We start from the raw sequence: 15394 nt of genomic DNA, 5'->3' as shown, positions 1-15394 counted from the left end.
GAACAGCAGTCCTTCAAGCAAGGTACAGAATCTCACCATTGCTTTCTTTAAAACATTTGCACTCAGACCAAAACAACAAAAATCTTGGGCACTGCATTGGTCAATTTGGATTTTTTTTTCATGTGTCAAAATACATCAGGCTCTCTTTTACAATCAGAAATAAAACTCTGGTCAGTGGCAGTTTGTTGCCATAGAACAAAATGTAAAAAACTGCACACAAACACAAAAAACACAATCACCCTCAAATACTCAACACATTTAAGAAATAAGAAAACTTGTTCTCCAAGGGAAAATAATCAAGTATATCTCTAATTGTATGCAAACAAAAAAACATTATGATTATCAATTGTTACAACAAAAGAAAGACCAGTTTAAGCCCTGTAAAGTCCCAGGCAGCAGAGCATTAAATTCTGGCTCTCCACTGGGACAAACAACACAGAGCTCTTCTCAGTCAGATCGAGAGCCCAAGCTGGCCCAAGCCAGTCAACTTCATGACTTTTAACCAGAGGACCTCTGTAGTCAGATGGTTTCAAAAATTAGGAAAGTCACAGTCTTCCTCTTCACTGTATTTTACTATCGGTAAAGCAAAGTTGCTTCAGAGACCTATATAATAACGAAGAAACTCAGGAAAACACAATTTCCATATCAATGGACAACTGAGTTGTCCCAGCATTCAGATCGCATATCTCCCCAGTATCGTGTTGGATGTCTCCTTCTAGAATAAACAGTCTGAAAATTTTCAGAACAGTACTCCATTTTATCTGTAGCTTTGGAACAAAAGCCAGACAAACTGAATGTACAATGAAAGCCAGCACATGGTGACCAGGATTAAAGCCAAATTGTCAGAGATCAAAGTGGTAAAAATATATTTTATGGATAGTGGTTCATCTCTGTTCTGATAATTTTCATAAAGCAATATCTGTTGAGTTCAAAGAAGTATTTCATTAACATCTGTCAAGTGTACATGTGTGAGAAAGAAAGATAAGTAGGATCAGGAAAAAACACAGGACACAACAAACCGATAATATATTTCCACTTCTTTATCAGCCTTGATTAGCTAACTGTGGGAAAACCTAGGCATAGCTGTAAGAGACAGCGATAAGTTTTGAAAACACACGTCTCATGATAACACAATAGCTTTTCTTTCCAACATACTAGAGCTGAAGCTAGTAATTCATTTCTGTTCTCCAAACTGGTTATAGTTTATTGTCACCTTCTCTTGCATTATCCATAATAATTACTTGAGCATCCTCATCTGATCCTGACAGGTAAACTGCCTTTCTTCCAAAGAAAAGCCAAAACTTACTTTCTCTTCTTAGGATAACTTCATTTAACTGATGTAGCCCTGTTAAAGTATTTTCTCTGTACATGTCATCCAAGAGGATTTAAAACAAAAACCTCAAACAAGTTATTTCTAAGAAAAACAAACCAAAAGAGATTTGCTTATATAATTTTTAAGCTTTTTTTTTTTTTTAATATAGCAATAAAGCATATGATATCAAAACCATATACTTAAATATTTTATTTTTACCAAAATTTAGAAAATACACCTATGTATTTAAAATATATTGCATGCATAGGTGTTTTGTGCAAATAAAACTGATAGCTTGAAAAACAGAACCCCACTTTGGTACTCATACCAAATGCATGTACCATCTATGCTTAACCCCACTATTAGTCACTAGACAAGCCACACGGGTAGCAGAACACAAGGCTTTATCAGTACTTCCCAAAATAAAGCCATCAAAAACTTGAAATTATGATAAATTTAGGCTTCAAGATATTATTAAAAAACTATATTAAAGCCACTGTAGTTGCTTCTTTGTTTCCAAGCTTTCAAAGAACGAGAAGACACTCAGCTGATGGAAGACTGGCAAAGACTCTGGAGCACTAAACCTCCATCTGAAAAGAGGAGGCAGGAAAAAATTCCTTCAGTACTTTGGTGCATTCAACTATTTCATCACATAAGTTAAATTCCAAATGAAGACATTCTAAGCAAAAAAAAAAAAAAGTTCTGTTCTTCTATCCCATGAGCAGAAGTCACAGGTCAGAATGAGGTACCAATTCTCCAGTAATGAACAATATAAATCAGGAAAAACAAGTCAACTTCCTTTACTGCTAATTGATTATATTTAATCTCACTTAATAATTCAACTTAAAGTCAAAATTAAGTTTTGAAAGTCTTCTTAAATCAACTACTTCTACCTGAAAAAGTTTCAGATTTTTTTTTTTTTTTAAATAAACCCAATTTGTCTTTTCCAATTAAAAGGAAAAGAGCAATCTAAATAGAGGCTTGTTAAAATGAATTGGTTTGAAAACATATAAAGCCTAAGTATCTTCCATTGCACCCAAATTTCTCTCAGTAGTTACATTAATTACAACGCTAAGAAATAATTTAATATTTATTTACAGATTTCTTGCATATTTTTATACCTATCAATGTACACATTTCTTACCATAACTACTCCTTCAACAGACAAAACTAGTTTTTCAGGTATTATGTTCCCAAAAGTCTAGGAGAGCCACACTCCTAGTAGTAGATTTAAAATCTATTCCTGAGGGAAACTGAAGACTTCCTTGGTGTGAGAGAACCAAGAGCTTATTAAAACCACATAGCACTTTTTCTCCCACCCCCTAACATCCTATCATTATTGTATACTTTTGTCTTCGAACAATTCCAAATGAGCTCTACTCAAGCAGCGGAAATTTTTAGAAAAAGTATCCATGGTATTTTGAAATAATTTGATAAATTCAGGCAAAGAGTCTTGAAAAAAGCTACTGAAGTGTTATAAAAAACAAGACAGTTTTTGCTTTGGAAAAGCTAACTGCATTGTTTAGCTATTCAAGGTTGCAATTCGTAGCATGAGAAGCATCATGGAGAATAGTAGAGCAATATCTTAGGAGTATTAGTACACACTACTAAAAAAACAACCAAAAAAAACCACAAAAAACAAACAAACAAAAAAAAACCCAAACAAATATCTAAAAGCATACCCAAAGCTGGAAGAAGCATATGGAAAAAGACTAAGGGTACTTATCACTACAACTGAAAAACAATCCATTTCAATGCTCTGAACAGGATTATTAGTTTGCAGAAGTTAAATAAAAGAAAATCTACTTTCCTCTTCACTTCTCTTTCCTTCAACTTAGTTTAGCTGCTAAATGATCTTGAGTTAATTAACATGCTCTAGATTCAACTACTTTGAATAGATGAAGAACATCAAGAAAAGTACCGCAGAGGCAAGACATTAAAGAAGGCAGAAGAAAAGCAGAAGACAGGAAAAAATGGGGGAGTAGAAAAAAACAAATTCCAGAAAGAAGAGATGGCACTAAAACCAGTACCTGGGAAACCCATTAAGACCTCAGGAGTGTCATTATTGGTAATGTGAGCATACTGCCTGCAGACTTTAGTTGGACTATTCCCATGAGTAAAAGACACACATACAAGCATGCCAGGTAAGTATTAATGCCATGGATAAGTGCCTATAATCTGTCTTTACGATGAACATTTTCCAATCTGCATTTCCATTTTCAGTTCTGTTAGCATTTAATAATTAGACAACATAAACACGTACCCTGTTAATAGAACAACTATGCACATTACAATGTTTTAAAACTAAAACCACTAATAAAAGCCTATCTTATGCTTTCAGTAGTTAAGCTTACTGAACACCTGAAGCCATTTTTTAAATATAAATGAAAATGCATGTTATGAAAGTGAAGCCATTGTTGATAGAAGGTAGAAAATATAACTGAAGCATTTTGCTTATATTAGTGCACTGCGATGGAATATGACACAAGATAGTAGTTTAGAATTTTTCTTATTCTTCTGGACATGCTGAATAGACATTTTGCACCAGAGAAGGGAGCAGAAAAGCACAGAAAACTCTCAGGTTCCTACTAGAAAAACTCACTGAATAAATTTCAAAAAATTGCATTTCCAGTTGCAATTGCTAATGCAGATCCCCAAGACCTCTACCATAAGTAAAATAAATGCCTCCTGGTTTCCACTCCTCACTGTCACGGGAGAACCTCTCTTCAAAATGCTTCAATTTTACTTTGTGACCTAAATTTGCCTGCAAATTATTTGACATCAGTTCTTGTCCAAAAAGTGGAAATGTTTCTCCCGGAGGCTAGTCTGTGACAAGCCTCCTCCTTACTTCGAAGTCTAGAGAAAGGACATGAACTCTATGGGCAGAGATCAGGGTGTACTTTCTCATCGTCAACCACTCTTTCAGGCAACAGCACCTACCCCAGCAACGTGATGAGCCTGAACAATTTTACTGGTGCCATTGTGAGACACACTAAGACTTTGAGGGATGAATTCTTCTGTTACATACATTTTGACATCCTGAAAGATTTTAATGGGTTTACCAGACACCAGCTTTGAGTCAGTCTATCTTGCTGGCAGCCACAAGTACCAGGCTGCCTTACATTTTCCTTTTCTTCAATGTCCAGGTAAGCTTTGTTTTGAGAATTTTAACAGCATCAGTACATGTGGCAATGAGAGCACAGAGCTGCTAAAAACAAAGAACTTCCAAAGAAAAACTTTTTGCGCAGTCTTTTATTAAAAAAACAAAACAAAACAACAAAAACCCTACAAACTCAAACTCACCCATACATCACAATCTCCTTCCCCCAAACCCTGTAGCTGCTGAGGACTTGTTCCCTAACCAACCCCTTCCATATTTCCAAGAAACTTCAGCACCATCTTTAGACATGGCTATTTTGCTACTCTGTAGAAATTTGTAGCTGTTGCAGAGATGCAAATGTATTATCATAGCCTTTTTATTTTGAAAAGATTTTCTGTTTGGAATGATTTTACACTGAGAAATCCTAAAGAGGAAGACAAGCCACACCAACACTGTGTGCTTTTCACTGTGCAGTAGCACAACACATGCTAATTCTGCTGCAAGGTACTTCCCTTATCTAGTGTCTGCACTTCATGCTTGACTAGGAGACACAAAAGTCAGCAAAAAAACTCTCTGCCTTATCTCAAGCAATTTGCAGATCACCTGGCATCACATGAAGAGCAGCTTGCTTCTGACTTGCAGATGGACAGCCAAAATTTTAGGCAGTAACCTGCTAAATGATAGACCATGGAGTATAAATAGAAATCTACCCTTGCCTCCGTCAAATTTTTCACTGAAGACTGGACTACATTCAAAATAAGTATGCAACAAAAACTACATAGAAAAAAAGAAAAGCAAAGACTACAAAGATAATGCAAGAAATTCTAGCCTCACCTATGGTTGATTCAATCACTCAATCTAAAATAAAGGGCTATAAAAAGTAAGAGAAGAATTAGCTTTCCAGATATGCAATGCAGGCATACTAGCCATAAAGGATGAAGGGAACTCTTCTCGCACCAAGTTGGCTTATCGACTTCAGAATGAGAAATATCAGTTTAAAAGTGATCTGTAGTTGCTCTTTTCAGCATGAACTGGTCTCTTTACAGCACTTATTTTTAGCTTATGAAAAATCTCTCTCCAAAGACACTGCTGAACTGGTTATAGAAAAACACTGAGGCTTTAGAAAACATTTCAGCAGCATGTAGGAGAGACTCTCTCAAAGCAGGCTAGATACTGTCTGCTACTGAGATTAAAACTCTGATGGAAAGATTCAAGATGCCTTTTTTTTCCAGTCCCATTACTTCTCAGTTTATTTCAGAAGCATCTATCTCACTACCTTGCCATGCTTCAAATTAAACACGTCTCTCAATGTATTCAGAAAAACATGCACATCTTTTCTTTTTGCTCATTAATAATGACAGCACGTATTCAAGTACTGCATTAGAGACATACTTCTGTGAAATATGAAAATAAAATGAAATTAAAAAAAAACACACTGTATTATTTGATATGAAACTAATTGCTGTAATGCAGAAATTGACAGAATCATGAACACCAGAAAGAGTTTTGGAGAATTACAATAACCTTTGTAACAACCATGACTTAACTAGTAAAAGCCTGTTATACACTCATGAAATACTTCAAAGAAAAATTAAAATCAATGCCTCTATTATTTTTGTATGACAATTTAGATCTTCTGCCAATCCTGTTCATTCAGGAATATAATACATTTCCCTTTGTTAAAATGTTTGAAGGGTTCCCCACCAACTGAATGCAGTTAAAATATAGAAAGCAAAATAAATCACCCACAGCATCACAAAAAGCTGTGCGTGATTTTATTTTGAAATATTTAATAAAATATTATAAAAGTTTAAGATCAAAACAATATTAATATCTAGTTCATTCTCCACCTCCCACAGCCGTATACAGTCTTTTTCTTTCATGATACCTTTATGCCGTCAATACGCAGCTGATTTCATGGTAAACAGTGAAGCTAAGGTGTTGCATGGTTACCTTAGGCAAACTGAAGATGAGTTCACATCACCCACAACTTAAATATAGTGCCAATTTAGTCTCAATTCAATTACATGCAGTGTATAAGCTTTTATGCATCCATCTCACCCTTCCGCCCTCCCATCCACCTTCTTTTTCTCAGTTACTGCCGCTGTCATTAATTAGTAGAAATTTCATAAAGTTGAAGATATTTAGATCTTCCCTCTTCCACTTTAGGAAGAAAATATATCTATTTCTCACTGAACAAATTAACCTGCAGAACATGGTATAGCCCCAAGGTCTCCTGTATCCCCAGAAGTAGACAGCTACAAGTCATTCTGCAGAATGAGGCATGTGCATCACATTTTCTGGGTATCAAACACTTCCAAGACAAAGGTCTTTATCCATACTTGTGCACATCTCAGTTCCCCTGCATGTAAACAGGAATAAGGTTCTGTGTTACATTCCTTTTGCTCATGCTTTCTCAGTTAGACATTTTCTTTTTGTCCTAATAGATAGCAGACAGCAAAGATTGATTTAGCTGAAATACTTGCTTCAGCTTAATTTACAGAGTTAGACAAGGATGTCTCAATCTTGATGAGACCGGAGATGCGTATCAGACAGATAAAGCTGCATTTATAAGCAGGGATGACAACAGTCTACCATTTAGCAAGTAAGAGAGAATGGCAGGATTCACAATCCAAGCCAATTAAGCATCATCACTTCCTTCCATCTGGCAGAGAGACTGCAAAAACACTTAATTAAGCAATTTGATCTCTCTGCCATAACTAAAACAATTCAAACTTTCAGCATTGTCAGCTTTTACATTTTCAGCCTCTTTAACAAACACAGGTATGGTGTGTCAGTTCAGTGTTATACCAGTGTTGGCGTAATAGCTGAACTTGAAGGCTGAAATACAGAGAAAGAGTCCAGTAAATTCTGGACTGCATGATTTCATGGAGATAAATGCATTTATGATGAACTAGAACTGTAAATTATCTGAAATGCGACCTAATCTTTTACTTAGTTGTAGGTCTAACGTATATCACCAACATACATAGTTGTAGTTCTCCCTCTCTAGTTTAAAGTTGGGGTAAATTCCAATAACAATGCAAATAGTCCTCCAAAAAAGGAGAAAAAAAAAGTTCTCCAGAAAAGGAAATGTTCATGGGAAAAAAATCACAAAATATTCATGCAAATATAGACAAATTCGTGCAAACAGTATCCAGGGTTTTTCTTGTTTTGCTTTTGTTGTTGCTGTTGTTGACATGTTTGTTTTAAAAAATTTAAATAATCCTAGATAAAAGAACACTGTTTCCCACAAAATATACCTGCTTTTTCCAAACAAAAAGGGGGAAAAAAAAGTTACCGATGGGAAACATATTAAATGATAATGTTCTGACTGAAAGAATTTACTAAACATGAGCTTACCTTTACTTGGAGCTGATTTTCTCACAGAAGCTACATGGTCTTCAGAGATAGCAAGGCGCCTTAGCACATCAGCCAACGCTGCTTTTAGGACAGTGATTTCATCTTCTTGTTGTTGTACTCTCAGCTCTAAGGCTGAAAGTCGGTCTTGGACATCAGATGTGCTTGCAGCTGAGATGCTGTCATCTGTATGGAGTGGAAACAGTAGAAAGAGAGATTTAATTGTTTTGTTCTAAACCAAAAGCCATGGAAAGACATATACAGCATGAATAAGTCTATCCCATCCTTTTGAAGTACTCAAGATGTTCAAACAAATATGTTCAGGCAAAGCAGGACGAGATATTATATTAAACAAATCAAATTAATGCTTCAAGATAGAAATATTTCTAGTCATCAGCTAAGAAGGCTTAAATAGCATGGCTCCATTGTAAGCAGAAGAGGAAATCACTTTCTGTTAGATGTGTAGAAGGAAAAATACGCTTTTATCAGTTTAATAAAGCCTGAAATTAAGTTTATTTACAAAGCTAGCTAAACTACAGTCGAATTTTGCAATGCATTCTTTTGGTACCATTGAAGAATTTTAAATGATATGAAAATTTAAAATGATATAAAGTTAAAAAAAAATACAGTTGGAACGTACAAGTGTCCGACATTTTTTTGGTGTTTGTTTTTTTGTTTTTTTAAACATCACCACCTTGCACAGGCTCAAAAAAAAAAAACAAAAAAAAAAACAACATTATTATAACATTTGGCCTGAAGTGAAAAGAAAGTAAATACACTAAAAAAAGGTTCCAAAAATCTGCTTGGCCACACAGAGATAGATTAGCATTGAAGGCATACTCCAGCCAAATCTATTCTTCAGTGGTAAAAAGGAAATTACAGCTTCTGCATATTCTTTGCTTTTGACAGTTCTTTGCGTTATTTCTGCCAAGCCAAAATAACACATAACAGATTTTCATATTTGGCTGTTCCAATAAGTCACAGTCTAACCACTAAAAAAGATCCATAAAAGAATACATTGCTCAATCACAAGGTACTGAATTCCTTATCCATCCTGCTTTAATCTTATTAAAACTCAGGAAGAAATGGTTTACAAAACGTAACCTTTACTCTACAACAGACAGTATGAAATATTTTATGAAATGATTCCAAACAGAAAATTCACACATTAGGGGAATACATTGGATCTTACTACTGAGATTATATACAACCCAAACTTTAGCTCACTAATCTGATAAATAACAAGGAAAAAAATTGATATAAGGACAACTAAAAACTTGTCACTAAACAGCTTAACCTTTGAAGAGCTTGTATAAGTGAAACACAAGTCAAACTGTTCCAATTAATTAAATATGAAAGAAATTTGAGTGTCAACTTCCATGCTTTTAAAATACAAAGCCTACATGTACGATAGCCATTACTGAAGAAGTAAGAACTTAGCCGACTGAAAATCATGATACTTTTACGAAGCAAAAAAATTCCTGCAAGGAATTAACAAAACAAAGTAATAACAGTAGTAAAATGTTAATTTTTATTAAACTGAAAGGAACAGTTAAGACCACACTTCTCCCAAAAGAAAACAGTTTTGCATAGTGACTTAATTCACTATTTTGTCAAACCAAAAACAGAAATATATCACTTCGTGGTTAATACTAGTGCTAATAATAATACATGCTAATAAATAAGAAGAACTGTAGAGGAATTCATAAGATATGCAATCAGACTGAATCCCAGAGACAATGGATCAGAACTCTGAACAAAATGCCTTCAGTATCACCAGCCATAATATAAATCATCTACACAAAAAAAAGGTCATTTTTTAAAGAGTTATTTTAATAATTCTATAACTCAGCTTGTTCTCTGATCTCTCATTGGTATTTTAGAAATCCACACCATGACTGCTACTCCAGTTAGAAAGAACTGTTTAGGATTCATCTGTTGAAAACTATTTTCAAAGAATAAAAACCCATCTGCTTTAAGGAGCTACAGGATATTCCTACAAGCACACATGTATCTACATAGCAAATAAAAAGGAATTAAGGTCAATTTATATCAATTAAGTCATGAAGAGTTTTAGCTTTAGCAAAGTGTATTGAAAGAAGAACCACATAATTCATACTGCTGCTGTAATCACAATATTAGCCTTTAAAGAAATGCACAGGACAAAATGAACACTGTACTAAACACTGGCAATTATTTTAAAAGTAATTATCACAATCTTCGCATCTCATCTTATTATACCAGAAGTCTAAGCGAACACGAAAGTGTGACATTTCTTTTAACTTTTATTTTTCACTTGCTTTTTAGTTTTCCTTGTCTGTTAGTCTTCAATTAATCAAATATTAACAAGTCTGATAGTGGTTAAATATCCAGGTACTTCAAACATGCAGCACATTACTATAAAAGATTTGTAAAAGAACTAAGTAGTTCTCTCTTAGCTATGTCAAACCATCATTTTAGAAGCCAGACATAGCTCTGTTCTTTGTGTGAAGTCCAAATAACAGTAATTACCAAGCCAGGAAATGCTCCACTGTCGGTTTCTCTTTGATGAGCACAGCCAGAAGTGCACTACAAGGGCTTTTTTTTAATTTATTATTTTTTTAACCTCCTCTGTCTACCAGTATTGAGAAGACTGACTGTGCCAAGCTGTAGCACCTCAGAAAAGAGGCCCATTAGATTGCTCCCGCCAGCCTCAAAGTCACAGTATTGCCACTAATTACAAATTTCCAAGGGCCAGTGGAGAGCCAAGACTTTCTGCATGTAAGAGAAAGCTGCAATTTTACAATCTTCTCAACATAAACTAAGATGGTGAAGAAGTTGAGCAATGTTGGTCTCTACTTGTGCTATGGAGGTTCAGACCCTAAACAAAGCCCAGTGAGTTGATGCAGAAGCACTCTCAACCCCAACAACCTGTCAGAGATGGCAGGTGTACAAATGGGACATAAAAAGGAAATCAAGAAGATTAAGACATTTAGCTGACTCAGAAATAGGCAACACAATGATCTGTGTGCTTAATGGAAGAAAACAACCAGCAGCTGCTTTGCACTGCAAGGGCAGCACATGAAACACAATTGACTGAAAGAAGTTTAACATCAAGAAGATCACCTGGAAATCGAGAATATTTTGTTTGACCAAGAATCACAGTCACACATTGTGAAGACGTTTTGGTATTCTCTATCACTCTACAGAAGCAGGGTATGTTCTAAGTGATGACAATTAAACAACATGTAGGAGTACAGAAAATGAATGATTCCCAATCCAAACACTTCACCCATGAAAGCGAACCACTCAACTGAACTCTAACATGGCCTTCTTGACAGTGCTTTGAAAGTAAATCAGCTAGGAATTAGTTTAAAAGAAGATGCCTTGAAAGTAAATACCACTGCAATCCTTGAGATTACTTTAACGAATCTGCAGGGTGCGTTTTCCAAATACCTGTCTCTGGGGGATTTCTTGCTTTAAAAACACATACTTTTAATCCAGAGAACCTTTTCAGAAGAAATTTAAACAAAAAAACAATCTTCAAGGGCATGCCATTCCCTTTTCTGAAGGAAAAGGTTTATTAATGCAAGTTCAAAGTCAGTAACAAGCAAAACTTAAATTTATCGTTCCTATCTCTTCTCCCACTCCTAAACATCTGGCCATTCCCTCATGCCACATGGGGCATCCAAGCCTTCCATGAGCCACTCAGCTTAATAAACCAGAGGGAGCTTCTTTTATTCAAAAAGAGAAATGAGGTCAGAAAATCAAGCCAGAGACTTCAGTGAAATTCACTATTTATTTTAATTAATCCACGTCATTTTCAATGGGACTTTCATCTGGTTATTTTTTGTTATAACCAAATGGTACAATTTCTGATGTCCTGGTCATTTTTCCCAAGATGTCCATAACCTCTACTCTCAAGAGGGACTTTGCAACAAGATCCATTGTGAAGAAAGCACTATCTGCATTGCTGGCTGGTGAAACTAAGGAATTTCCATGTAAATGGGGGCCTGAGGATTTTCCGCCTTGAAAAGCAGTGTAAGATAAGGGCATTAGAATACAAAAAAAGGCAAATATATGCTAGGTCTAAACATACGGCACACAATAACTTCCAAAATGAGAAGATTTGCTATTTTATCATACTTCACCAGTTTGATTATTAATTTTAGCCATTAAAATATTAACTCTCCTGCTTTTGAACTAAGCAGGGATGTGCTGTTGGTTTTTCATAGCCAACAAGCGGCACTTAAACAGATGCATTATGCTCCATGCAACTTCTCACAGTCATGAATCAAACCACTCCCAGCAGTCTGAACAAACCTGCAGCTCAAAAGTTCCCTTAGGCTTTGTCAAGGAGCTCTGCCAGTGGGATCCAATGCATGGTGAAGGCACTAAGAACTCCCAACACATCTTTCACTCTCCTTCTCACGTATCACTGAGCAGGTACGTGAGGATAACAGCATTTGAAAGATATGACCCTTAATCACTGTCTGTCTGAGAGAAAACTGAGCACTCTACATTTAAAACATTTGTATTTATGTATATCTTACAACTGAACTGGGGCCCCTAAACAATTCCAGAGTATCCATTATCCCTTCTTGGAGCCAACTCCTGCCAGCTCTGACTAAATGTAAGTAAGGACTTGCTTTTAGACACAAGGAACATTTCAGAAAAACAAATTCTACAAGCTCCAGCACTTGGAAATCTAAACCACAGGATGGAAAATCCTACATTTTGTCCAATAAAACCACACAAACCACAGATATTTTTAAACCACTGTCTGCCAAAGCACCCACACAGTTTTCTGTTTTCCCCAGAGCACTAAGAGTCTTTTATTACAGAAATGCAACAGAAATTACAGGTATAAAAATCTGGCTTACAATTTCAGAAGACAACTGACCCAAAAGAATCCCTGCTCACTAGAACTGTGATGTGCCCATGTGCACAGGAAGGCACGTATTTGCACAGCCTGAAACTTTTGTTCTGAAGACCACTGAATAATTTGACTCTGGCTGAGAGTTTTAGTTCCAGAGAGATAACAAATTTTTTCTACCAAGTTAAGCGAAGGAAAAATTCTCTGTAGTTTTCTGTTGCTTGCATGTCTTTAGACTAGTTTATCAAAGGTGCAAAGATTCTGTTTTGCATTCTTAATACAAAATTCACTAAAAAAAAAAAAAAAAAAAATCATTAGATGCCAACATCTTTTGCTAACGGTATCTTCACTTCCACCTCCTCCAAATGCCAGCATGCAATCCTGGGTTTGTAAAGGACACGTCATGTAAGGAGCATGGGAACAACTGGAATGAAAACAAATTAAAACACACAACACGAACACTAAAGATTAAGAAAGCCTGATTTTCCCAACAGATACCTTATCAGCTCCTAATGTGTCCCTGGAGGCTAAAGTCAGTGACATGAAAGCTGAGTGGGAAGTTCTCCCCAACTTTTCCTGTTGCAAATGCAAGACTCAGGCCTCTAACACTGTTGATTACCCCACGTATTATTCACTTCTTTTCCTACTTTTTCCCTCACTTTGCCTCATTCCCCATTTCTTCTATTCAGAATTAAGAACAACGCACTGCTTGATCTCATTTACAACTGCAAAGGTGTAAAAGGTTTCTTTACAGTAATGCAGATGTTTTGAAACTAATGTAGGTAGATCATTGTAGACAGGTCCCCTCTCACAGCTCACCTATGGTATGTCGGTACTTTGAACACCAGCTAAACTTTTTATTTTCTTCTCACACAAACATTTGTTCAGGTTTTCAGAAAGAACTTATGTCATCATCCGTCACTCAACCAGTGCATGAGTACTGTCATGTTGAGAAAATCATCTTCTCTGAACAATTCAATGAACTGATATACATTTTATTATTCGATCTTATTTTAGCTCCTTTTGTGATAGTGAAAAAAAAAAAACAAACAAAAAAGAATGTATTACTCTCTATTGGCCTTGCACAGATGCTACCACAGAATCAGACCATAAAATGCAAGTGCAATGTCTGGTGGACCGTAAGCACCTAAAACATTAGAAGCAGTCATCTTAAAGGGTAATCTACATTTCTAATCATAGACCACGTAATAAGAGTGGTCATTTTTCACTTTAAAATACATCAGTGTAGTCCACCATGTTAAGTATACAGAACTGAGCCATAAAAACTAAACAAAAAAAAAAAACACCTCTTGCTCAAGGCTGAAAATTTAGAGTGTGCGTAAATACCTCAGTTAAAACCCTGACAGGAATATGGTTTATTCTGTCAAGAATTTATGCATGACTTTGATAAATGAAAACTGGCCCATCTGGAACAGATCTGTACAGATCTGTGTATATCTTTATAGACAATCACAGAACCCAAAACTCAAATATAAAAAACAATAAAATAACGTGCCATATACTATAAAATTAAATCACCATAGCACTGCATTAAGTTTTAAGATAAGAACAAAGACATAACTACAGTGGAACAAAGTTTCCTTTGGACTTTTCAATTAAGCATACTGCACATCCATATTACAAGCATCCTGCTCTGTCTGTCGATGATTCACAAGATTTTCTTACAGCACATGAATATTCTGAAATGCAACAGCTGCTACTGATCTTTGTAAATTTTGATTGTTTAATGACTGATTTGAAATGAGTTCACATCTGTGAACCTGCACTACTGCAACGCTATATTACAGAGAACACCACACATGTTTTGAGGCAATCTCATTTTAAAGAGTTAGTCTGACATGCGTGATGATCTATATTTTCATCTCTAATAATTAGTTTTGCTTGTGGATGCTGAACATATCTGTGCACACAGACTTTCATATTTATTTATTTATATATTTGTTGGCACAAAAAAGCAAGAGAGAAAGATTAAAGCATAATACACAAAACATCATGGAAAAATTAACTTTGCAATAACCACAGTTACAGCACTTTGATAAAAATATTTTTGTAATAATCCAGTACATCTGCTGCTGTAAATACTCATTTTAATACTGATAATCTAGAAATTTATTGGCGCAAAATTCACAGTGTACAACTCCACTCTGTATTTAATTAACTGGATCGTTTAGCTTGCCCAAGTTTCCAGTAAGTGTGTTATCTACTGGGCACCCAAGTTTAACAAGAAACAGAACAGATTTCACACGTGGCCAATACTAGATTTGATAAGCAGACTGAGGATAAAAAAACAAACCAACACTCCTGCACATTTCTCCTGTTTGACATAGGAATCCACATAATTATTTGAAGAAGCAGGTAATTATGCTGGCTCTCTCTCAAATATCCTTTCTCCAGATGGATACTTCTTATCAACTCCATCTCCATTAAGATGCATCTAAGCACTAAAACCATTCACTGTATTTTCACCACCCACTAATTAAAATGCCTTGTGGTTTGTTAAGAATTTTCTTTTTCCAGCATTAGCACCTGATCCCTCCAATAATCTTTTGAAGCTCAAGCTTTTCAATGCTTGGCCTTCAACCAGCAAGACATGCCCTTATCTTCCAAAACAGTGCTTCTGAACAACACATGTAGAATTCATGATGACTACAGGGTCCTATGTGGGATGCTCTACATAACTTGTTCAGCAACAGTCCCAGTCATCCCAGATTCTTTTTAATATCAGATGGTACCCTGTTTTCATGTC

At 35.6% G+C, this 15394-nt stretch overlaps 1 protein-coding gene across 4 annotated transcripts in view; it reads right to left on the bottom strand.

The window, feature by feature from the left end:
• Positions 1-15394, bottom strand: part of EML4 (EMAP like 4) — a 151128-nt gene that overhangs the window by 63297 nt on the left and 72437 nt on the right. For all 4 annotated transcript variants that reach the window (XM_085219333.1, XM_010706753.4, XM_010706754.4 and 1 more), the window contains exon 2: positions 7776-7958. In XM_085219333.1, the coding sequence (XP_085075459.1) occupies positions 7776-7958 (183 nt within the window). The remainder of the gene's footprint in view (positions 1-7775; positions 7959-15394) is intronic.

The sequence above is a fragment of the Meleagris gallopavo genome, chromosome 2 (assembly GCF_905368555.1).
Source record: "Meleagris gallopavo chromosome 2, MGAL_WU_HG_1.1, whole genome shotgun sequence".
Classification (NCBI taxonomy): Eukaryota; Metazoa; Chordata; class Aves; order Galliformes; family Phasianidae; genus Meleagris; species Meleagris gallopavo.
Note: the sequence above shows the minus strand (reverse complement) of the source record. Positions and strands in the feature narration are given on the sequence as shown.